At 44.0% G+C, this 26158-nt stretch overlaps 1 protein-coding gene across 1 annotated transcript in view; it reads left to right on the top strand.

Annotated features, from left to right (window-relative positions):
- The window catches only part of lcor (ligand dependent nuclear receptor corepressor), a 68155-nt gene that overhangs the window by 19241 nt on the left and 22756 nt on the right, over positions 1-26158 (top strand). The window contains exons 2-4 of the mRNA XM_069530307.1: positions 15227-15292; positions 18347-18426; positions 21108-21240. Coding sequence (XP_069386408.1) covers positions 15227-15292; positions 18347-18426; positions 21108-21240 — 279 coding nt within the window. The remainder of the gene's footprint in view (positions 1-15226; positions 15293-18346; positions 18427-21107; positions 21241-26158) is intronic.

The following is a 26158-nucleotide window of genomic DNA, read 5'->3' as shown; positions in this document are numbered from 1 at the left end:
GTTGAATAATCGAATATGAAGCTGAAATATTCTGGATATGAAAGTTGCCATCTTCTCAGTAAGGATGGATGGTTTATTGATCCCGGTGCTGTCCAATCTGCCAACATGGAGGAGGTGCGGTTTCTGACCTGCACCGCAGCCAGCCACCGGGGGCGATCTAGATCCTTTGGCTTCACTGTTAAAAACCTGTCACGTCGTCCATCTTTAAATAAAGTCTGAATGTGCGTCTGCGACAACACAACCAGCGTTTGGCAGATGATTGGCTGTTTGGGGCGAGGGGCGGAGCATGTGTCGCACACAGCCTCCATCTTTAGTGGATTCTTGTAACTTGAATAAGTTGCGGAGGCGTACAGCGGCGACGGTCTGCACTTTATCCACAGAAGCATAGCTTTAGGCTTTAGCTTAGCCAGGTGCGAACGACAGTTTGCTTTAATATACCTGTGTGTGTCAGTGTGTGTGTGTGTGTGTGTGTGTGTGTCATATGTCTCACAGGTCTCATTTAGTGCACGTATCCTGCACCGCTGCACACACACATGCATACATAAATATAGAGTTAGTCAATCAGTCAGTCAGCATGAGGCCCCAGTAAAAGCCTCCACCGTGTGTTTATAGTAAGAGGGGGAGGAGACGGATGGAGCTTCACAGCGGGGCGCTGGTGACGGATCGCCGCTCCATCAGATCCTTTGTGTCTTTTTAAAGAAATAAGACGCCCTCTTCTTTTCTGATATGAAACCTGAGAACCGTCAAAGTGAAACACGGAGCCGTCACCCAGATGATGACGCCGACTCTGCGTTACAGCAAATCACTTAAGGTTTCTCTTTGAATGACTGATTTCTACACGTGTGACGTTTATGTGTCATTATTGAATAACTCACTTTCTCGTCCCTGGTCCGTGACACGTTACAATTATCTCACCTTGATGTTTCTCAGTCCTTTTTATCTTCGTACTTTAATCATGGTTTTGTTGTCATGTGCAGAGAAACCCAAGTGAAAAATCTGTTTTAAGATCCGTAAACTTTATGTCTGATGAAGTCGTGACTGCGTGATCGTTTCTACGCATCTTCGTCCATAAAACATCGCAGCCCTTTCAAACTAAAACAACCTCAACCTCCACACGGAGAGGAGAGTTCTCCTCCGTCGTTACGATGACACAACAGTGAGCATTCAGGAGCTCAATGCCAAACTGAGATATAACACCGACCGCGAAGCTTAGACGACCAGAAACCAAAAACTCTTCTTACTTGCAGCTCGAAAGAAAACAGAATTTAATTAGCGTCTTCACTCTGGAAGGAGTTCAGCAATATGTCAGTTTTAATTGACATGAACTGAAAAGGCGTTTAAAAAAGCGACGTTTAAAAAAAAAGACATATCAGTGTGTGGACGAGCTTTCAGCAGATGTTGTTGTCAGAGGCAGAACTCGTCTCTTGCGGCAGGAACAATGAGGCACCGGAGAAATCCAGAGAAATAGATGTGATGTCAGAGAGGAAGAGCAAACACTGAGAGCAATGATTCAATGAGGGAATAAAAGAACCAAGATTGTTTTACAGAACGTGTGAACAAATGAAAAATAATCTTAAAACCATACATCAAGAAAACTGGGGGATTGGAAGAGGAGGAGCGTTCAGAGACTGAAGAGGAGGAGAGACGAAGAGGTGTTCACGGATGGAAACCGAGCAGGAGGAAAGTAATTAAAGAAACTGAACAGGAAGAAATTAAGAGGGAATATAGAAAAGGTATTAATGAGACGGAGGAGGATTCAAAGGCAGAGGAGACGTAAAGAGAGAGAGCAGTGTGTGAAGAGAAAGGGAAGAAAAAGAAAAAGGGGATTAAATGAGGTGTAGAGAGTGAACACTGGAATAAATCCAGAAGAAGAAGCAGAGAGACGGTAAATTACAGGAGAAGAGAAAACATCTCCGTCCTCCCTCAGTGTTGTCCTCTCTTTAACCCACACACACTCAGTAAACATGGCTCCACAATGAGTGTGTGTGTGTCTTTTCTTTTGTCTCATCCAACATTTAAATCTCATAAGGAATTTACCCACGTGCCCCAGCGGGTCAAGAGGAGAGGAGCGGAGCGAGGGGGCCCTGGCTAAAGAGGTTTAGTCAAGCTGTCCTCGTTTAAAACGCGGCGGAACGCAGCTCAAAAACAAACCTGAACCACATCAGACTTCAGCAGGAATGGATGAAGGTTGTAGAGGTTCGGATGCTCTATAATAAATCAGTAAGAGATGAAGGACGGAGGAAAGAGAAGTGTAGAAAACAGAAACCTCTGAGAGGCAGCTGGAGTTTTGTTGTAGTCGCTGTTTCAACAGGAAACAGGGAGTTTGTGTCATTTCAAAATGACTGAAAAACTTATTTGATTCTCAAAACAGTTGCAGATTAAATCCCTGTCAACCAGTGACTCTTCTAATGAACTCGTGCAAACACGCGTCCTGCAGCTGCTTCTCTAAAAAGTCTGAGCAGCCACTGGTTTTGTTGATTTAAACAAATTGTCTCCTCCTCTAGTTGCTCTGCAGCGTCTTCACCCCAGGATCCAGGTTTCTGTGGATTCAGTAAAACATTTACAGGCCACATTAACCTGCAGAGGCACAAACAACCAAGAGGAGGACACCTGAGCAGCTGCAGGAAACACCAGCTCTCTGTTCTGCAGGGAAATTATAAAAACTCCCGAATAATGAGGCAGCTGCAGCGGAGCGTTCGTGACTCGACGATCAAACTGTGTCAGGACGCGAGTGAAGTGACTTGAAGGGAACACTTTGCTGTTTGGAGACATTTGAACCAGTTCAGTCTTTTGTTCTCGCTCCAACGAGACGTCCAGGAGTCGCTCCTCTGAAGTTTGTTGTCGGATCTCAAACTCCTGGAGTCTTTCGCGTCATCTTTTGAAATTAGTTTCAGGTATGAATTTTTCTTTTTTAGATGAAGCTGCGTCCAGCGGGGATGAAGCGTATCGAAGCTGAGGTCGGACGCTTCACATCTGTCCTCTCAGCTCCACTCTGCTGTGAAAAAAAAAAAAAAACATTTACTCGATGCTGAGCCGAGAACCTCGAACCTCGCCTCTGGCTTTAATCACTGGCATTAAAAGCTTAAAAAAAAATCCCCCCCACCTCCTCCACTGCTGTGTTTGGACAGGGAGGGGGGGGGGGGGGGGGCTGAAAAGCCCCCACGGTGTGTTAGGTGGCCGAGGTCCTGCCTGCACAAATTGGATTTTCTGCTTTCCAGTAGCTCAGCTGTTCGCTAAGCATGATGTCACTCCAAATCTGTCTCTCTCTCTCTCTCTCGCCCTTCTCCTCACCCCTCTCCCCCCTCCCCCCCCCCCACTCTCTCTCTCTGGACTTTCAATTCAATGAAATCTGGGTCAAGTGGGGACCAGATGAGATTGTTCAGAACAGTAACGCAGCCTGATGCTTCTGCTGCGCAAAATCAAAACAAACAGGGTGTGTGTGTGTGTGTGTGTGTGTGTGTTTCAAACAGTTGTGAACTAAATGTTTAGTGTTGCTATGGATATCGATGAACTGTACTTGGACGCGGTGCAGTGTTTTGTAAATCTGTGATTTCCACAGTGCGTCTGTCGACAGGAAAAACCTGAAATGATCAAACTCTGCTTCAAAGCTCAAAGTCATCACAGTTCTTTTTTTTTTACATTTTCACTTCCCATCACTAGAGGCATGTTCTGAACTGTTTTCACCACTGAAGCTTCTGTTTACTGAAACAACAGGAAGCTACTTTCAAGTTTATGGGAAAAAGCGTGAAATACAAACCCCCCCCCCTTTTTTTTTTTTTTTTTTAAGAAAAGACGCTGGGACTGTTTTATGTGGTGAAATTGAATTTCACTGACTGGTGTATGTGTCTGTGCTCAGCTCATGCATGTGAGATGTCAACATGCAAAATCACGATTTCAAGCTCCGTCTTTACAGAAGCAGACATGTGACCAGAACATTGCTGATTTAAAAAAACTCTGGGAGAAATGTGAGTTGGGAAGATTAGAACTGTTTTAAACCTTTGACGTCTCCTCCTTCCAATATTCTGACGTCGATAAATAGATAATTAATAACACTCATGTCAGCCCTGGAGAAAAGCTTGTCCTGCTGTCTCAGAATTCAAACCTGTGACCTTCCAACTAGAGGACGGTCTCTGACCTGCAGTGTGGTCACACCCATCGACCCACTCAATCCAATTCAACGTTATCTTTGTGACTCCAAACCACAGCGTACATTATTACACAAACGGTTGCAGGGGGCAGGTGTAGGCTTCTCCTCCCCCTTCTCGTCACTTCTGCTTTCCAAAACTCCAGGATGGTGTCGGGATGGAGGCTCGAAAACAGCAGCTCACAAACCAGCGGGTGAAATCTAGAGACAACGCGTCGGCCTGGAGAGTGAAAGCGATCAACTGGGCTTGTGGGCTTTTGTTAGTAAGAAGAAGGAACACTGTGATAAACTCTTTTAGTTTCTTGTACTAGTTCCTCGTGGCCGTTCTGCAGCTGTTACCCTGTGATGTCTGCACCACTGTGGCTCTTCCTCCTCTAGATCACGCTGCTGATTGGCCCCATAATGATGCTGAGGTTGTAAATGCTGCAGCACACGGCCGACTTCAGCTCAACTAACGAGATTAGAGGTCGTTTGCCTTCCATCCAAGCCCGGATGTTTCTCATTTGATAGAACGCCTCGTTTGTCGTGGATGTTTTTTGTTGCACAGCAGAGTCGTTATTCTTTACTCTCTTAAAAAATGCTCATTTCCATCATCAGACACTCACCTCGCTGTGCGGAGAACTTGATAGTAATTACCAGAGGAAGGCCGAGCACGGAGATAATGAGGCGGACAAAGGCGTCGGTTTCACAGCTCTTTGGCGCTAACGAGGAGATTCAACGTATGATTGTTGACTCGTGTGCCACCACAACCAGAACTTTACCCCCGTGCTGCTTCCAGTGTGAACCCTGAGCACCGAGCTGGAACAAGCCGACTCCACAAGATGCTGCTGCGATAAACACGGATCGAGACGAGCGTTTCAGCTCCGCGCCAGAAGTAATCTCCATTTGAAAAACACACATCACGAGACGAGAGGAGGTTTAAATGATTTGTTGTCAAAGCCAAAAGCTAATTTGTCTTTTTTTTGGGGGCGATATTTCACCTTTAAGCTGCTAAAAGGAAAACCTGGAAACATTAATGAGGAAATGTGCAAACTTTGTGTGATGGCGGTGGCAGCAGCCGGAGGTCACACTTCTAATCTGCACCTTTCAGACATGAGCTCTCGCAAAGATTCAATTTCACTGCAGAGACACTCCTCTGGAGTTTGTCTCCGGAGAATCTCTTGCTGTTGTCTCACACGGGGTCGTTCAGACGTCATCACTTCTCACACACAGCCCCTGCGGAGAATGTCAGGAGATTATCTGGAGTTCAGTGCATGTCTGAAAGCAGCTTAAGTCAAAAATCAAAGTGAGAGCTCTGCAGACACTGAGCTCACACGTCTTTTCTTGTGAGACATGGAATCACTAACACTGATGTTTGTCACAAGTTTGCTACCGGGTGGGAAAGTTTCCGCACCGTTGTGTCCGCTACATGAGAAACTCAAAACCCCTGCAAGTCTTTTTCGTCCCGTGAGGACACTGAATCATTTCGGGCTCCGGCTTTTTCTATAGGAGTTATTTTTGCCGATAGTTTCGAGCAAATGGCTCCATCTTGAACAGCTGCGCCGAAAAACCTTGTTTTTGTGGAACCGGTGATTGATCGGCATCCCTGGGGGAAACCATGCCAACCAAAAAGAGACAGGAAGAGAGAGAACTTCAAGGACAGAGAGATCGCCTTGTGTGATCCTCTTCAATTTGAAAGGCTTCAGTTTCCCGTGAATTACAAATCTCTCCCCTTTAGAAACAGAAGTCTTGACTGCTCGTTGGTGCGAGGTGGTCTCTAAAAGACAAGGTCTCTGTCTCAGTAACAGTTTAAAAACCTTTTCTCTTTCTTTGGCATTCTTCTCTCCCTCGGCTGCGAGCGAATATTTTAGACGATTTCCTTTAAAGATATGAATAATTTGTTCTTTTCTGAATGAAAAGAATTCAAAGGTCAAGAGGTCGACGAGCAAGAAAAATGTTCCTCATCTCTCCACGCGTCGGAAAACTGTCTGCAATTCACTTCATTTCTCGTATTGTCGACTCCGTGACATTAATTTTCTAGGTTGTGTTTCTCTTCTTTATTTCACCCCTTATTTCTAACCTTGTAGTAATGAAAGACCTATAGAATTACGTGGAGAGGAACATGTAGGACTCTTTTTCACAGGTAACGAGGAAAGGACGCATGTTTTAAATGTTCGTGACGTCGGATCAAAGGGTCAGACAGCACTTCACAAACGAATACAAATTGAATAGTTTTATTTAAAGAGAGCAGAATGGACGATCGAGCAGGGAGCGCATTGTAGGTTCTCACGGTTATTTAATGTTTTAACTGCGTGGCGGAGGCGGTTCACGTGGGCAGAGGTCCTCAATGAGGCTTTGACCCATTTTTTTTCACCGCGTCTATTCAAGTCAATCGCATTTGATTGTTTAGCGATTTCAAGATTTTTAAAGTCAGAAAGTGCTCGATGCAGCGAGGACACAAAAACTTTCAGCTTCTCGCTTTTATCTGCTCCTGAGCGTTCAAATAAGAAGATCGGTGGTTTGACGTATCGGCTGCTACTAAAGTCGAACTCGTCTGCGCACAAAGATTCCACATCTATAACCTAAAACAGTCTGGATTTCATTTTCTTGATTTGTTCCCACTTCAGTAAAATAAAATAAAAAGTCCCAGGTGACAGAACAAGCACGTCTCTTATCTCCTTTTTGTGATTTCTTCTGCCGAATCCGAAGTTCAGCGGAACAAAGACTGATGCTAGAAATGCAGCTATGTGCCTGATTTCTGCGTCACGCGCGTCTCAAATATAGAACTCGTGTGAAGATTCTCTTACTTATGGATCTTGCCTTAAACAGCGGCCTCAGTTTTTCCAGTTGTACGTTGACTGTTGTGACTCACAGCAGCTGTGAGCGTGTAATAATAGCAGAAAAGGGATCGACCGTATGTGTGAGCAACTGAGACACGTTCCATAGGACGTATTGTTTGCGTCTGTCGGCAGGTAAAGCAGGAAGTTAAATTGCAGACGCTGCCGTTTTGATCCCGGGGCTCTCAGAGGCAGATGTTTGGGAGCTGCCGGTCCAGATGGTTGCCGATAAACCTTGACTAACTCCAGCACTGCGGCCGAGGCACTCAGGAGGAACTTTATGTTGCTCCAATCCTTGTCTTTCATTTCCTCGCCTCAGAATATTTGCCTCATTCTCACAGCATCACTGAAGCTCTCCGCCTTTTCCGTCAGGCTCTGATCGGCCTTGTGAAAGAGAATCAGGGCAACGACTCCGCAGGACGACAAACGGCTCAACATCTTCCAGGAAGCTGAGATTTTTGGCAGCAAAAAGGGATTTTAAATCTTTTTTATCTCTTAATGAGCATATTGATCTTATCTGGGCTCCACGTTGGTTGTGAAGAAATAGTTTTATTTGTGAAGATCATGATCAGATTTGAGTTTTCTTTCAGTTTGTGTTTTTATGTCTCAGTGCCAGTGAGTGGTCGGAGGCTGTTTCCAGGTTTCCCTTCTTTCCCTCCCCACTCACTGTCGTTCTCACGTGAACACGATATCTCAAGAACGAAAAACATTCACTAGGACTCAAAGATGAACTTATTAGATTTTGGTGGTCAAGGGTCAAAGGGTCATGGTCACGTGACCTCATGTTATTGTGAAAACCATATAATAAGAGCTCCCTCGGGGGAATTTCCTTACATTCGGCACAAACAGTCACTTGGACTCACGGATGACCTGATTACAGTTTGTTGGTCCGATGTCGAGGTCACTTAGGAATTAGATTTAGACGTTCAAAATACTGCACAACGATTTGAAATTCTGAAGAAAAATATTTCAGTTCTCAGCCGCTGTAGTTTTATTTCGGCCATAGAGTGAGATTTAGTTCAGGGGGTTGTTTGTCTTCTTTCAGATTAAATCCTCCTTCGTGTCAAACGCATCTCAACACCCTCTGAAGATGACGGACAGATTTCTTAACATTCTGAGTTCCTGCACCACAACGACACAAACACGTCAGAGGTGAAATAAACTTCCAGTCGACACGTTTATCACTCGGCTCAGAGTCGGTCCAGTCCGACTGTTTCTCTCATCACACCTCCGTCATTTAGCACTTCAGCGGGACAGTAATTGGCAGAAAATAAAAGAATGCACCAATTACCACTCCCATCCTCTAATACCCCCCCCCCCCCCCCCCCCCCCCCGACACATTTGCACAAACTCCCCCAACTCTGCTTTAATTGTTTTTAATTTGTTTCTCGTTAGCGCTTTCATATTTCTGCTCCGCCTTCCCTCACGGCTTTCTTCTCCTTCTGAGAGAGAACATGAAAAGGAAAGGATGGAAACTGAAGGATGGAGGAGGGGGTAGGTGGGTGGGGGTGGGGGGGTGGGGGTGTAATGAAGGTCAAATAAATAAAGAAGCAAACGACAGTAAGTTCTGCACAGGGCGACCAGGATCCACAGCAGAGGGCCTGTTACAGAAAGGTAATACTTTGAAAAATGTCCAGGTGTCGTCAGCAGGAGCGGAGATCAGAGGGGGAAGGAAACGCCATCATCCTCCTCCTTCCTGCTCTCCACCACATAATGAAATAATTAGATAATTAGACGAGTAATTGGGCTGATTCTTTCTTTTCTTTCCTCCTCCTGCGACGTCTGCTCCGCTGCAGACGCGAGCTACAGGAAAAGGGGCACAGCGCCGCTCCCAAGCCCGTCCCCGTGCGTTATGCGAACCCAAATTTGCCTTCGCCGATCATTTGCATTTTTAAAGATAAGCCTCGTACGTATGAATATATACAATGACCCCCTGTGCATTCACTGCTGAATAGTAGGAACAGAGAGCGATTCTTCACACACACGCAGTCATCCGTTGTTCCATCGCTTGATGTTAGGGGCTGATTACTCAACCAATCAGAGAGCCCGACCTAGTTTTTTTCTTTCCATCTCCTTCTCCTCCTCGAGCCATGACCGTGTTCAAATGTTTAAAGTGTGACTGGCTCCACGCCGTCCAAGCACAATGTAAAATCTCCAAATCCACAGTGTGAAGTGGAGCAGAATGTGTGTGTTCATGGGTTGAGTCACCTTCCTATGAGACAACACCCAATTTTGCTTTTACAGTGTTTCTGCTGCATTAACAAGCGAGTGTGTGTCTCTGTGTGTGTGTGTGTGTGTGTGTGTGTGTGTGTGTGTGTGCGATTGTAGTGTGTTAGTCACAGAAATAGCTGCCAGCGCACATCAGCCTCCTTTGAGCTCATCACCGGATACTTCAGAGAGAGAGAGAGAGAGATGAGATGAGATTAGGGATTTGGTTTGCCGAGAAGCCGTCAAATTGAATCGACACACCATGTTTAGGCTGTGTGTTTTCATGTGTGTGTGTTTCCAGCAGTATGTTTGACTCTGTGTCTCACCACGCCTTTGGCCAATCATGCAAATATTTGCTTTATTCATTTCCCTCCTCATTCCCCAGGACACACACACACACACACACACACACACACACACACTGCACTCATGATACCAGAGGTGGTTGTGACTCTTAGTAAACAAGCTTTTATATTTGTATTTGTTCTCTCACTTCCACTGAAGTTTGTTTTCCTGCGGAGAAAAAAAAGGATTGAGTTGATCTTTTCTCGTCTCTGATGTTTGTGAATCACCGCTCGCTCGCTCGCTCACTCACTCGCTCGCCGCCTCTTTGTATCTCGAACGTCTCACTTGTTAAAAGGATCCCTCGCTTTCCAGGAACTTCAACTCGGTTCGCAGAAACACGAGTGGTTCAAGTTGTGTTAACTTATTAACTTAAGGTCTGAAGTAAAGTAAAGACACTGATGTATCTTACTTTTAAATCTGCAGCGAGGTTTAAAAGTTTAGATTTAAAAATCCCCGGTTCTGCCTCTTTGTCCAGATCTGTTAGCATGATATTAACATGTTAACAAGCCTAGTAGCCTAGTCTTAGCTCGGCTGGATTAGCAGCTCGTAGGTATAGCCACAGAATAATGATGGAGGTGACGGACAGGTGATGGACAGGTGATGGACAGGTGATGGACAGGTGATGGACAGGTGTATGTAAAGACCAGAGTTTTAAGAGAAAAGTAATCAATGGAATCCAAAATCTGTGTAAAAAATAGATTTGTGGCGTCCCCGCGTCATTCCGAAACGGGAATGGCTGCAGCTTATCAGGGCTAATTCAGAGTCCACATATCATAGAGATAAGAGACATCGCGTCGGTCGGTACTGGAAGTTTGCTCTTTGAGGTTTCTCTGAGTGTTGTGAGTTGGTAACTACTCCTCGTGTCCATGTGTGAAGAAGTTCTGCCTGCAGCATCCTGATGAGTCTGATTATTGAGAAAGATGCATGTGAATGTCTCACAGCCTTTAGCTAGTGTAATAAATTGGCTGCAGAAAGCCCGGGGCTAGCTTAACCTCAGTTCACATGTTTATGTATTAACCGTTGAAAATCGACACCTTGTTTTAACATACTGGGAATGTTTACTGCACGTCCACGGGCAGGAAGTGAAGAGAGAAGAGTGCATCAGCTGCCTGCTTCAGCACCAGTGGCACAGTCTCCATAACCTGCATGTTATTGATAATCTCCATAACCTGCATGTTATTGATAATCTCTATAACCTGCATGTTATTGATAATCTCTATAACCTGCAGCTCCATCCTGAAGAACTCATGTCTTCAAGCTCTTGTTTACGTCTCAATGGACGAGTTTCAGGACTTTTCCTTCACTCTTGAGTTATTTCATTGAACATGAGATTCTTTTAAGCTAACGCTGCGACCACACTGATACGTTTCAGTTTTATAACACATCAGTTTTACCACGTTTACGTCTGGCGACCACACTGAACCTGAACACTTTGGGAAACGCTGCTGTTTCCATTTGAGTTCGAAAACACTCGTCAGCGTCAGTCACAGAGATTTTTAATGTAATGACCACAACCTGTGGCGGGTCTGAGGTGTAAAGTGAACTCGGCTCGTTGATCCTCGCCACCTCTCTCCTGCCTCCTTGTCTCACTTCCTCTGTCCTATAAGCCCAGACCCCTGTTAGGGTTAATTAGGTATTGATTTGATAAGGGCCGGGCGAGGGGCCCTGTTCTAAGGGCTTTGGTTATGCTAAATTATTAATGCTTATGCAGCGCTATATATAGCTTTGGTCACAAGAAAGCCAAAAGCCATGTTCCTCTTCCCCTGCGTCTCCCTGAGTTCCTTCCCTCTCCCGTCCTCCCTCAGATTGATTGCTCTGCTTCCTTCAGTGTCGAGTTCCTCTCCATCGATGGTGGAAACGAAGATGCTGTGTGTGTGTGTGTGTGTGTGTGTGTGTGTGTGTGCACGTAGTCTGATTTGAGTGTGCCGCGGATGAATTTTTGAGCAGCTCAGCTGCTCTCGACAGAAAGCGAAGCAGAGCTACAGCAGCACTGGGAGAGGTTTATTTCCTTCCTGTGTCGTGTTTGCCAGATTTCCCTGTTGTCCACGCTGAGACAGATACATCTTTCGTTTCCTGGTGTTTTTTTGAGAAGTTCACGAAACGAAGAAGAAAAACATCTAATGACTCCCATCATCTCCCCCCCAGCAGCATCGACACTAACTCCCATCGGCCTCTGGCGAAACCAGGCAGGCTCATGACACGTGTGTCATATTGATGGTATCCAATGAGAAGTGTCAGTCACCCCCCCCCCTCCCCCCTCTGTTTTCCCAGATTAATGTTCTGCAGGTTTTAAGAATCCGCATCAGAAAATATATGAATAATATTTCAGCTTTAACTGAGAAGAGTCCAAGGTGTGTGTGTGTGTGTGTGTGTGTGTGTGTGTGTTTCCATAATCTACCTCTGCTTTATTATTTAAATCATGTTCTAAATCTGCAGCACTTCCTCGGCCTCATTTATAAATTCACGACGTATTTTAAGGCTGCATTATAGTTTGTTTGTCCTTCGTGGTACAGATGTGGATTAGCTCAATGTCTTGTGATTCCCTTCATGCATGTAATGTGTGTGTGTGTGTGTGTGTGTGTGTGTGTGTGTGTGCGTGTGTGTGTGTGTGTGTGTGTGTGTGTGTGTGTGTGAGTCTCTTAAGTTTGTGTCACACTGCTCTCGGCTGTGCTGCTGGACTCTGTGAAGTGAAACGAAGTGACACAATGGAGGTTTCAGAGATTGGGGACAGCTCTGTGTGTGTGTGTGTGTGTGTGTGTGTGTGTGTGTGTGTGTGTGTGTGTGTGTGTGTGTGCTGCATAGTCACGTGCATTTTTGCATAACTGAGAGAATCCCTGATGCTATAATGTGTGTGTTGTGTGTGGGGGTCTCTCTCTCTCTCTCTCTCTCTCTCTCTCTCTCTACCATGTCATGTGTGAATGCTTTTGGGCCCAGAGTTGCGTTCACTAACTGACCTACATTTCTGGACCTTTTTTTTTTTTTTTTTTTGCCCGTGGCTCGACCGAGACTTTGTCTCACGTCCCCTCATCTCATTGGTCCAGTCGCATCCTCGATCTCATGCTGTCCAATCGCGGGACGGACGTCCTCCACTGTCCGCCGGCCTCTGCTCTGCCGGAGCTACGTTAGTGACGGACTGACCCTTTAAAAAAATGAAAACACTCTCCATCATGTGAGGGGGGGGGGGGCTGTGTAACTTTGACTTCCAGTGCTGATTTCTCACGCTGCAACCCTAATTATTTCCCCCCCGACTTGAAAGCACGGCTCTATTTCTGTGCACACAGGCCGCTGGATAGGAGGAAGAGATTGAAGCTTTTGAAAATTCTTTGAAGCTTCGTTTTTTTTGTTATCAAAGCTGCCTTTGTAGGCCACATGAATTTTGCATGTGCAGGTTTAAGGGAACTTTGTGATGTGCCCGCTTGTGTGTGTGTGTGTGTGTGTGTGTGTGTGTTTTCAACACATACAATGCTGCACTAATTTGAGAAGCGAGGACAGTGAAGAAGAAGGAGGATCATTGTCTGCTTGTCAGAATCGGTGGATGAATTTGTGATAGTTTTATTCTGAACTGAACTGAAACATTTGGAATTTAAGGTTTAAACCGTGAAACCTGAAAAACCTTTAAAAGCTCAGTGTGTATTTTTCACACATTTTACTTGATGTTGTGTATTTGGAGGATTTGTATTCCACTGGTGGTTTGTGCCATCGGGCGTAAAACCCCCAAAAAACACAAGAGGATGTTTCCCTCTGTGTGTGTGTTTGTGTTTGTTTGTGCGATGTGATACCGATGCGCAACGACTGGTCGGATGACACAACTTCATTTGTTTCTGGCATCTTGCCAACACACACACACACACACACACACACACACACACTGGTGATTTTGTCTGTTTTAAACTTGCTCCCTCACTAGAACCTTCATTCTGAGCTGATCTGAGATCACGTTGTTGTCGTTGACTCAGTGTCAAATTTCAACTTTCTCTTCTGTATTGAAAAGTTCTTTGTCCAGAAACTTTGAATAGCACCAAATCATAGTGAACATTATCTCATGGGACTTAACATGGAAGAAACCAACTGTTCCCACAATGAGCAAACAACGGTTTGAAACGATTAATATTTCAATTATATTTTCTTCATCTTATATACGTTTTTCATTAATATTAATTGATTAATTTAAATTAATTGCTCAGTGAGTTGAGTCACCCGCTGCATCGCGGTTCATTACGCAGAGCATCGGTGAAACATCGGTGAACGAGAGGCTCAGAGGGAAAAGTTTGTTTTGCAAAATATCCACATTAGTGTGAACACGGGCTTCGTTCATGTTGACCTGACTGAAACCGGTGGAGCTTTAATCCAAACTCCACCGAATCGAAACCGTCAGCAGGTAAACCTGTGAGGTTTTCACACACACGCTCGTGCACGGTGCTGCAGGAGCTGAGGGGGGGGGGGGGGGCTGCTGTCAGGGGTCAGACGTTATGATTTTTCTAACAGAGAAAAACGTTTCCACGCAGACTCTGGTTTATTAGACGAGTTTATTCCCTCCATTGAAAGTATGTGACACTAGACATTGACCCTCTGCTGACACAAGTGGCTCCACCTGGAGTGTGTGTGTGTGTGTGTGTGTGTGTGTTAATGAAATGTGTGTGTGCTTGTTTCTCTTCCTGCTAAAAACACACACACAAACACACATGTACACTTTGTCTTTGTCTCTGTTTCTATCTGTCTGCCTCCATTTCCATTTAATGGAGGATGAGGTGGGGGGGGGGGGGGGGGGGGGGGGGGGGGGGAGCAGCAGCACAGGGGGGCGGGGGGGGGGTGCTCAGGTTGAAAATTGCGATATGTATTTATGTTTCTCTGTATACGGTTGCCAAGCAACAGCAGAACGAGGGTATTTACAGTTAATAAAAACTGAGTGACATTAGCTTGGTGTATCAGAGGTGCAGTGCTTTAAGATCCGGGAAGAAAGACAAGGCCGTGTGTGTGTGTGTGTGTGAGAGAGAGAGAGAGAGTGTCCTTTGTGCATAGGGACTAATAAATGGTTCCACACACTCTCTGTATATATATATATGTGTGTGTGTGTGTGTGTGTGTTATAATTGCTCACTCAGCCTTGTCTTTGTGGATCTTTCTGTGTTTCTGTTTGTTTGTTCTGAGCCCAAAAAGCCTTTGCATTAGCTTCGGCCTTGTCTATTATCTTTGTGTATGTGTGTGTGTGTGTGTGTGTGTGTTGTGTGTTGCTGTGTGTTCTGTGCTCACGCATCATTGTCTGTGTGTGTTTGGGAACGAGCTTCCAGGTCATTGTCATCGTCAGCTTTCATGGAATATTGAAACATGTTTATTTGCATGTTAAATTCACCAGGAGATTGATGGTGACAAACTTGCTTTGTGCTGCGATCTTTGTTTTTTTTTTTTTTTTTTGTTGCCTCTGGGTGAGAACAGCGGAGGCTGTGCATCAGCAAAATATGTCCTACAGGGGGGAGGGGAACAATCACTGTCATTTCTGTTCCTTACCCTTCAGAAGATCAAACAATGGTTCAGACAACCTTTACAATTATGTCTAAATATTTTATTTTGAAAAACGACACCAGAGTTATTTTTATTATCATGCGTGAGGGTTTTTCTTTTTTTTTTTAATGGTATTTTCCTTATTGTCACATTAGTTGTTTTGATGTTAAACACGTCACCTTGCGTTAATGTCACGTCTCTTCTCTGCTTCACAGGCTTTGAGAGCATCTTGGAAGGCTTGTTTGGGCCGGGACTAGTCAAAGACATCACTCTATTCCAAGGTAAACATGCTCATACACACACACACACACACACACACACACACACACACACACACACACACACACACACACACACACACACACACACACACATATGCACCAATGTGTGCTATATATTGACTTTTGCTGTTTCTACATCGTCAACATTATAAACTTTGTTCAGCTGCAGAGAAAACCTACGTGTAAAACCTTTAACGGGACAACAACTAGATCATTATTTAATCAGATTGAACGAGATGTTTTATGAATTTACCAGAATGACAACGAGCAAAAACCACCGTCCTCACATCTACCGATCTGTCGACGGCGTTTTATCGCCCCGCCCGCAGAATTAACACGTCTGCACAGAAATATTTCAATCAGGACGAACTCTGCGGCGTCGTCACTAAATGGAGAAAGAGGAGAAAAAAAGTCTGGAGCAGCGGAAGTAGATGTGAAGAATGAAAAGAACCAGCCACATTCAGGGTCAGACCGCGACCAACAGAAACCAGTCGGTCTCGTCTCGTATTGTCTTCATCAACAAAGGTGGCGGCCAACGTCAGCTGACGCAACAGAACGACAACATACCGGAGATGCTTCTTAAAATTCACTTTCCACCTCGTGTCGGTTCAGTTTATCCTGATTTTATCAACACACAGATTCACTCTCGGGTGAAAGAAAACTCCGCCAAACTCTGAGCTGTGATTTTAAAAATCTAAATCTGTTTTATTTATATTTTTGATATAAGTGAGGATTCATCACGCCGATGAAGTGAAGTCTGTTTCTCAGGATGTTATCAAAGTTGTCCCGAGACTTCATTTAGAATGTGTGTGTTTTAATAGCCTGCGTTATTTGGGCGGCGTCGAGCCGCAGAGTGAAGGAAACTCCGTCTGCGCTGACAAACCATAAAATACTGTGGAATTCATCAGGCCGGTCATGTGACTCGTGTCTCAGAGAGTTTCCCAACTCGGGGCGACACAAATCAAATATAGATGCCATGAGAGGCAGAGCCAGTGACGACCAGTCTCACCTAAACACCCACAACCTTCTCTCTCTCTCTCTCTCTCTCTCTCTCTCTCTCTCTCTCTCCCCCTCCTCCATCTCAGGGAAAGGAGGTCAACATGGCGTCCGAGAGTCATGTGACCCCCTCCCCCACCAACTTAAGGCATTTTTAGAATATTTCCAATATTTTCACTCATGCATCACACGCCGTCTCAGAGCGTCACAGTGTAACACACACACACACACACACACTAGATTCCATGTACGTGCAACAGCATCAAGGTTGAAGATTTAGTGGCGTTGACATATTCACACATTTAAACACACCACACAAAAAAATGATGTGAAACACGCTCCATAAATTTTCTCCGCTGATCCTTCTCCAGTGATTAATGATTTCCAATATTTCCCAGAATTCCAGAGGCGCACCACTCAGGAGCTGGGGTTTGTGTCGTTTGCTGCAGTAAAGTGTGAATATTGTGTTTTGGTAGATATCACTACCAGAGAAGGTGTTGGACATGTAGTCATGTGACGCCCCCTCTTTTTATTTACACTGCACACGTCTGTTATCGTGGAACAACCAACGCTCGGGTCACGTTCAGAGAGAGAGCAGAGCTGCAATTGAATATTTTACACATGTTGTGTTCATTCTCCATTTAATTTCTCTTGTTGTGATGGTTTCTGTAAAGCACTGTGTATCTTATCATACAGTTTATTATTATTATAACATTTTATTATTCCCTGGCCCCCGAACCCAAACCAAACTCTGAACCTAAAAGCAGCCATTTAACCGTGTGGCGTCAGACCCTGCAACTGCAGTGAAACACACACACACACACACTCAGAAATCATTACAGCAGAAACAATGCAGTGTGTGTGTTTAACGGGTTTCTGTAAATATTAAATAAAGAAAATGTTTCTCATTAACGTGATGTTCAGAAAACCAGGATGCTGCAGAAACACTGACCTGATTAATTAAGAGACGTTCGACGCACTGACTGAGCACAAACACCGATGGTTAAAGATTCATGTAAACACACACACACACACACACACACACACACACACACACACACACTTGACTACTGGGAGGGTTGGGGGGGTCACGTTAGCAGTGGGACTGGAGCTAATTGGCGCCTTCCCAGTGATATTGTATGTGGCGCAACCACAGGGTTCAAGCACAGTTCACCTTTGACCTTTTCATTACAGCGAGAGAGTTAGAGACTGTCTGTGTATCTGTCGCATGTCTCACAGGAGCCTGCAGGTAAAGTGGACTGTGATTGGAGGTGACGTGATCTTCTGTATTGTAAAGAACACACACACACACACACACACACACACACACACACACACACACACACACACACGACGGTTGGGATTTGTGATCACGGCAGAAGACGTCATTGTTCTTAAAGGCTCAAACTTGTGTTCTTGCAAGTTTTCGCTCCCTGAAAAGAAACTTAACAGAAGCTCGTCTTGTTTTTTTGCTTCTCGTGGTTTAAATTTAAAATAAAAAAAAAAATACAATTTAAATTAAAGGCTCTTAAATTACAAAACATGCAAAAATAGCTGGTGAGAGCCAAACCAATGTGAGTTTACTGCAGTTATATTAGTATGAATAGATAAGACCCCAACCTTTTCTCTGGTGACTTATCTACACCTGCGTTACTGTGGGATAAATATATTTATATGAATATTCTGAAAGTATATTAAAAACAAAGGCTTTGAAAGCTTGAATTCCAATGAAAAAAAGTTTTAGCATGATGGAAACTAAACCTACTTTTGACTACCTAAAAATAAAACACATTCAAATCTCTGCAAACAATATTTTGCATTTGAGTTTTCCATCCTCCAAACAGCTCGTTATTTCTCCGGTAAAGTAACCGGAGGTAGATTTTTCTGCAATTAACTTTGTGCAGTTTGGATTTTAAGAAAGTTTGCTGATGTCTTTTGAGACCTGAAGAGTAAAAAGTCTACTAACTGCTGCTGAGTGCATCGTGTTGGGAGATACTGAGGATCATGGGAGCTGGATTTATTTAACCCCTTTGCTTTCTGTCCTTCTCTCTGCTGCAGACTGCGAGCCGGAGGAAGTGTCTGACTGGTCCTTCGATGAAAACTGTCTCTTCTGCTGCTTGAGACGTGAGAAAATCAAGGTAGGAGACAAACTGGCAGCGTGAAGGTTTCATGACGAGGATGTGGAAAATAAACACGTGTCCCAAAATGTTTAGGGACTCCTTAAAACAAAATGTTGGACTCACAAACGAGCCACACGATGAATCATTTAGTCCAAAGTGACCGTTCAACATTTTATATCCAAGGCTGACAAGAAATGAATCATCAGTATCTTTTGCCACCTTCTTGTAATGTTGAAAATTTAAACAAAGCAAAAATTATAAAAATGTAAATGTGTGTTTCTCTAACACCACACATGTTGTGTTTTTGTCTGCAGCCATTTTGAGCTAGGTGTTAAAAACTTTCCCTCCTCTTCCTCCCTCACACTTGTTATTTGTGTTTTCCAACCATCATGGTCTTGACCCCAATTTAGCTTCTGAAAGGAATACTACATAACTGTGTGTGTGTGTGTGTGTGTGTGTGTGTGTGTGTGTGTGTGGGAGGACGGAGACAGGGGTGTAAATTAGTGCGACTCCCACCGCAGCAGAGAGGCCGACGCTGCCTCCTCTCAATGTTTCTCAGCTAAAAAAGTCATCAGAGCAGAATAATAACGAGTTGCTTCTTCAACGTGCACGTATGCACACGCACGGTGGTGGCGGCACCTGTGTCTGCTCGCTCTGCTGCAGACTCAACATATTCACGTGACGCAGCCGCTTGCCGTTATCCCCCCCTTGCCGCCCTGCTTTGCTAAAAAAGAGGAAGAACAAAAGGAAAGCGTGCACTTATGTTCAATGGCCCCTGTTTGATTCCTTGCAGGAGGGGGGGGGGGGGGCTGTCTCCGTCACCACAGCGGCTGTTAGAAACCACGGAGACAAATTCATCCATTAGAACAGAAGAATTTAAGGTGATGGATGGAAACTTGAAAACACATTTTATTTTGCAGGAGTTTCTTCAAAACTTCCAACAATCTCATCTCGTGGAGCTTTTGATTCTGACATCAGCAGAATAATCAAAATGTCTGGTCTCCGTGCGGGTGAAGTGCTTTCTGGGGATGTTTTTATTTCCATCTTATTGTTCTTTATTTTTGGAGAGTGATGGAACAAGGGATTGAGGAGGCGAAACCAAGACGGGAAGGAAGTAGGAGTGGGGGGGGGGGGGGGGGCGTCCTTCCCTCAGCCGCCGAGGGTCGCTTGTTTTTTAACTTGACCTCAGTTTGACCTCCAGGGTCGGCCATCTGCCTCCTTAAAAACATCCCGGCTCTACCGCCACCACCGCCGCACTCCATCAACCCCATCTGTCGCTCTGTCGTCCTCTTCAGTCCCTCTCGCTCTCTCTCTCTCTCTCTCTCTGTCTCTCTCTCTCTCTCTCTCTCTCCTGCTGACAGTGTAACCAGAGCTGAAGATCCACAACAACACAAAGTTCCTCTGTGAAATACAGTAGTTACAGATGAGATCAAACTAAATCTAAATAGATCAGAGAGAAATCAATTAAACAAAGTCGAGCAGGGATCACAGGAGATCTTTCGTCTGATTGGTCAATAATCGTGTTCACAAACCCTGAATGAGACGAAACCTTGCAGCCGGCTTCATTACGTTCCTCTCCTCACTCAATACAATTTTCATCTTTTATTAATCTGTCAGGGCTCCGAGGCTTTCTGCGTCTCGCTGTTATTACCGTCCGCTTGTTTGTGAAATGCCATCGGAGCTTCAGGAGGCGGGACTCATTGATTCATTGATCTGAGGCCAAAAGCAGAACGAGAGAGAGAGAGAGAGAGAGAGAGAGAGAGAGAGAGAAAGTGATGGGGGGGTTAAAAGAGGGAGAGGGAGGACCGGCCTTTAAAAACACACACTCCAACGTCTGTTTGTTCCTTTGTCTCTTACACACACACACACACACACACACACACACAGTCCCTGTTTAGTGTTTTTAACACAATAACAACACACTCATTATAACCACAATACGAACTGTGGCTGTTAATCCTTTCTCCAACAAGACGCTGGATTCACATTCCGACTGAGCCGTGGTCCCTTTCACAATAATCCCTCGTTTGCGTCTCAAGGCCCTGGATGAAGCCATCCGATTGGCTGTGAGCTTGCAAAAGGCCCGCCTCCAACGAGTGAGCCGTCCCGCCGCCACGTCTCCCTGTCGCGGCTTTTTATTGGTCATCGAGCAGCTGGAGCTGTTTGATAGGTCGTCGTGTTCTTCAGCAGCAGTTTACGAGAGAAGTGACAAAGACAAACCATGAACACCGACACGCTCAATAAGAAAATGTCCGATCACGTTAACCTCAATAAGATCAAACTCGGAATCAGCAATAATCGAACTCGTCATTATAACGTCGTTCACGGCATTTTGCGACATTGACATACGACATCGTTGCCAACTGCTTGACGACACGTGTCCTGGGATTTGTAGCCTTTTGCAAAATTAATTTTAAAAAGATATGAAACGGCAGCGTTGTGCATCAAGTATTTGAGTCTGAGGACAAATTGGACGTAATGTCTGGAGCAGGAATGTGAAATATTCTACGGACAGTAGTTGCAAACAATCGTAACGTGTGATTCAGAACAAGATGAGTGGTGTAGACCTGAGCAGTTTATTAGGAACACCACACCATCACTCCTCATTGTATATGATTGTAAAGTGTACAATATATTTTTGGGAGTTGGACAAAACAGTCTCACTCATTTGTCTCCCGTGTGTGTGTGTGTGTGTGTAGGACCACGGTGTAGAGAACGGTGGAGGCAGCCAGGTGCTGTCTGAGTGTGAAGACTTCAAGCGGGAGCAGTCTCGGATCAGCCGGCTGGAGAGACAGGCCCAAGACTTCCTCAATGCTGTGTTCCACAGAAAAGGTACGACACACACACACACACACACACACACACACACACACACACACACACACACACACTCTCTCATCAGTAATTTCTTCACTCATTATCACATTCCCTCTGGTCATGAATAACTAGAATATCTTGGTATTTCCAGAGGTGTATTTCAAACAGGTTAAGTCAGAAAATTTGGTTAATTCCCACGAGAAATCAAAACCCTATAAGGAAATATAATACCAGAGTATATTATATATTTTATATCTCAGACAGTACCTGCATTTAATTATTTTCTGTACCAACTGTTGAAACTAGATCTTATAAGACCTGGAAACGTCATCATGTATTTTAGAATCCGTCGCACGGCCCCACGTCGGTGAAATGTTCTTGTTGCTTCACAGAATCTAAATTAGTTCTCGTCTGCAGAATTATATTTTCTTCATGCGTGTGGACGCATCAGGGAGTTCGTTGACGTGTCAGTGCTCTGGAATGATCAGATAAGTTTGACCTGCAGAAGACTCGGCTGTACTTTGGAATATCTGTAGTTCGTTAGTTTGTTCTTGGGGCCGGGGAGAACAAAAGAAACGGCATCAGTTTAATGATTACAAAAACACGACCTGTACACTTTTTCAGGTAATTAAACCTGTGGACTTTGGAGTTTTATACTTGTTGAGCTGTGGAAACTATGCATAGAGCAGACTGAGGAGATCTGTTCCCTGAATTAAGAAGGACACATGTGTAAAGTGGAGTATCATCTGCATAATATGACAATTTGTACAGTTTGTAAAAATGGATGAAAGAAAAGGGGACCATGGATCGATCCCTGAGGGACGCCGCATGGAACTTTATCAAAGTTTTACATTTGGAACGAAGGCGTTTCTGCCCTGTAGGTAGAACTTAAACTGGTTCAAATCTGGGCCAAAGAGGCCGACCCACTTTTCCAAAGTGTACTAAGAGTGCCATGATTACTGCGAGAGGCCTTGTGGGAAACCCTGCAGAAGGTTATTTTACAGACATGAGATACCAGGGGTGAATTTGGGAAGCTGGAAACTTAAAAAAATATCATCTGTTTGATTGATGACTCCTCAAACAACTACCCAAAGATCAGAGGTACATAAAAAATACATGAATACTGCTAATACTGACAAATATTGGTCACAAAAGTGCCAATCAGAGACTTTTCAGGGATTAATCCCAATCTGATGAGGGGTTTTGGTCCATTCAGCCTGACGAGGACTAAATACCAAACCAGCGGTTGTGTCCGGTTCACTGTAGGACTCTAACATAATTAGTCACAGGAGGTTTGCTGCCTAAATGTTGAGAGCCAAATATAAAGCTGCAGCACGGTTGATGCAAATGTTCGGTAACGATGAGCAGTGTGGGGGCTGGTTACCCTTCAGGCCCGCGAGGAGACATTTCCATAAACCATGACATTGTTTTATTTAAGGGTGGAAGAGTTTTGCATATGCTTTCCACTACATATAATAAAAAAAGATCTTTTCATTGGTATTTTCAATACTGGATGGATTTTCTTGTGCTCCAGCTCAAGCTGCACGATCCGAAGGTGCTTGCACTCATGCCACAGTAAATTATTTCCGTGCCTCTGTGAAGATTCAGTTTAATAACCTTGAGCCTGAGGGCAGAGGCAGTGAAAGGGGAATGAAAACCGTCCAAAATGTGTAGGCGTGGAGGAGAGGAGAGCAATGCACAATGGAAAGTTTAAGAGTTTCACTTCTCTTCTGAAAAACTTCTTATCAAATGAGTCACAAACGTTCGCGTACAGTTTATTAAACTTGAGTTTCTGCACCGACAGGAAATATTTAGCATTTAAAAAAAAATCTAAGTTCTTTCTTCTCGCTCCAGCAGCAAATATATGAACGTAAAGGTTTTATAGCTCAAACTATTATCATTCCTGTCTCTCTTTCCTTCGTCCACACAAGTATTGTTTCTCAGTCCTTTTGAGACACGATCTGCTTCTGTGTGTCTTTGTTTTTGAAATGAGAATATCAAGAATCCATTTAATCATTTTTAGGATGCAGGTTCCTGCGGTCAGTCAGAGATGTGACAGTTGCTCTGGTACGAAAACCCAGGATTATTTAAACTGATTATTGTGACGCGTTTAAGAAAAGTCTGAATAGAAGAGTGAGTCCAGAAAACGTGGACGTGGTCATTTCCACACAGCTCGTAACTGAGTTTGTCTCCACGAGTGTTTGATAAAGAAGCGAACCAGGATTTTCTCCACGGGTCCGGGAGTTGGTGCTTTTAACATATTTGTTGTGAAATGCTCTAATTCTGTGGGTGTCGTTGTTTTCGGAGACGTTCACGTTGATTCTGTGTATTTCTGTATTTACATTCACACCCAGCTTTGTTGCAGGAGTCAAAGCTAATTCCAAGTCCCTGAATATTTGCTGAGTTGACGTTCCTGACGGTTCTGTGTTGTGGCAGTAATTTAGTGACGGAGCTGTGTTTTTCCAGGAGTGAGGCAGGAAACAGATGTCTGTCCAATCAATGCCCAGTCCTAATCAATTTGGCTGTACTCGCACAGGCAGAGCTGCCCGCGGAGCTGCTATATATAGACGGATAAACAGTCACACAGGCTTCGTCATGAGGACACACACACACACACACACACACACACACACACTGATAGACAGACACTCAGAGGAGGACGGCTCAGGAATGTGTTGTCATGCGACGGCACCGCTCTGAGACTCTGTTCTGTCCTCATGCTCATTTCTTTAATGGTAACTCAGAATGGTTTAGATGAGACAGATTGTGAACCTCCTGCTTCAGGTGATTTTACTCTAAGAATAAGGTTCATGTTGTCGTTGTTGTCTTTACGTTGTCATCTGTTTGTTTGTTGGATCGTACGGAGGATCAGTAGACTTAGTGACAGGATGTGATCACGGGTCATGAAGGAAATCCTCAAAACTTTGGTGTGGATCCAGATCAGGGGACGGATTTTCTTTGGTGATTTCTCCGAAAAAAAAGTTGTTGGAGTTTGAGTAAAATAATCAAATATAATTAGAAGACTGATACTACAAAAATCTGGATCTAGTGAATTTAAATGAGCCTTGATGGAGGAAGTAATAAATATGTTAATCGTGCAGGTTTCTAACAGTCGTAGTAGTAATGTCATATAATGTATAAATATACTGTGTAATCAGCTGTTGGCCTATCAAAGGTAAAAATAAGAAATCCTAAATACCTGTTAAAAGCTGAAATGTTTAAGTATAGTTTCATCTTCTCAGTTTCAAACAGTTGTTTAGTTTTTTCTTTTTCCGTGTTTAGCAAAGCGACTATTTTTAATTTCTAAAATGCATCTAAGGGAAAAGAAGCAAGAGAATTTAGTATTTTCTTTCTATATTTTATGGACCAACATATAAATTAACTCCAGATTAATTGATATATAAAGATAAGAGTCACAGCTCTATGATGTTTACAATTCCAGGTAGAGTAATAAATCTAATAACCTTTTTCATCACCCTAACTAATTAATTTCTTAAGAAACATTGATCTTCATTGTTTAATTCTTTCATTTGAAACTTTCCATGTCCACAGTCATTAACTGGAGTTTCTCCTCTTTTCAATTCTTGTCATGTGAAGATTCACCAGATAATTGTTCAGTCAGAAAAACGCATCTAATATCATTTAACTGTGGCGTCTCCATCCTTCAGCTACGGTAGAGAAGCAGCTAAAAATACCCAGGATGCAATGTGACGTGATGTTAAGTCCCTGTACATTAGACATTCTGTAGTAAAGTCACTCCGACGCGTTGCTTCTGTCAACGATCTGCTGCTGGAAGCTTCCTCTCTCAGGGTGGACGCTAGAATTCCTGAACGACTCGAGGAAATGTTTTTACAGAAAAACGCAGCTGCCTGACGTCTGGTGTACGTTTGCATAGGTCGTGTTGCACAATGGCCGTTTCCTCACAAACAGCAGCTACTGTGACGCTGGCGTTTCCCAGGAGGGAGGTGGCGGAATGTACCTGTCAAAACCAACTTAAACATATTTACATATTTCACATTTGCGCAGTTCTCAAAAGGCCACGCAGCTCATTTACATTTCGGAGAAAAGGTTCTGTTGATTGTGTGAACTTGATAAAGTTACTTCAGTTTTTGTTGTGGCCGTGTTAACGAGATCACGTCAGGAGCCGGGATTACAGTCTCGTGTCATGTGGAACCTCGAGCACAGAAATCAACAGAGGATTAATCAATCACATATAACTTTACTCAAAGGGGAAGGATGACGAACACAGGAATAATAAATCTGCTTTGATAGTTTGTCTGTTTTTAAAATAGATTGTGTTCTTCAGAAAACATGAGGTAAATGTTTTAATCACTACATCATCGTCTCTGACTCCAAAATCTAACGGCGCTTTTTCTATTCAGTGGAGATGTGACACGAGCCCAACACTCTTAAAACAAGTGTCGTGTTGTTATTGAATATTCATTAAAGCAGCTCGAGGTTTCATTATTTTTTATTTTCGAGCTAATCGCTGTTGTCTGTAAAACGCCTCACACAACAAAGAGGCTTTGGAATAAACTGCTTTGTTTTTTTTCCTGCTGTGTTTGACTCCGAGGTTTTTATTCCAGTGTTCATGATATGTGAAGTATTTTGTAATTTTGCTGCGATATAATTTTTTTTTTTTTTTATTAAAGCTGCTGTTGCCCCAGAGTGAATCACAAGTTCAAGTGAACAAGCGCGGTAGATTATCAGCGGCTTCACAGTCATTTTCACACTTTGCAGCTCTCGTCGCTCCTTTAGCGCAGACTGCGACGAAACTGCAATCAAGCTCCGGAGCAGAGTTAAAAAACAGGAAGCATGCTGGGAAATAGCAGCATTTACGACCGAGCTACGTGATGCTGTGGTGCTTTAACCTCCCTCGGCTGACTGGACTAAATATACTGTGCAGAGTGTGGTTTCTGGATTATTTCATCAT

This window comes from Paralichthys olivaceus, chromosome 8 (genome assembly GCF_024713975.1).
Source record: "Paralichthys olivaceus isolate ysfri-2021 chromosome 8, ASM2471397v2, whole genome shotgun sequence".
NCBI lineage: Eukaryota > Metazoa > Chordata > Actinopteri > Pleuronectiformes > Paralichthyidae > Paralichthys > Paralichthys olivaceus.
The sequence above is the reverse complement of the archived record's forward strand: the minus strand, read 5'-3'. Positions and strand labels throughout refer to the sequence as shown.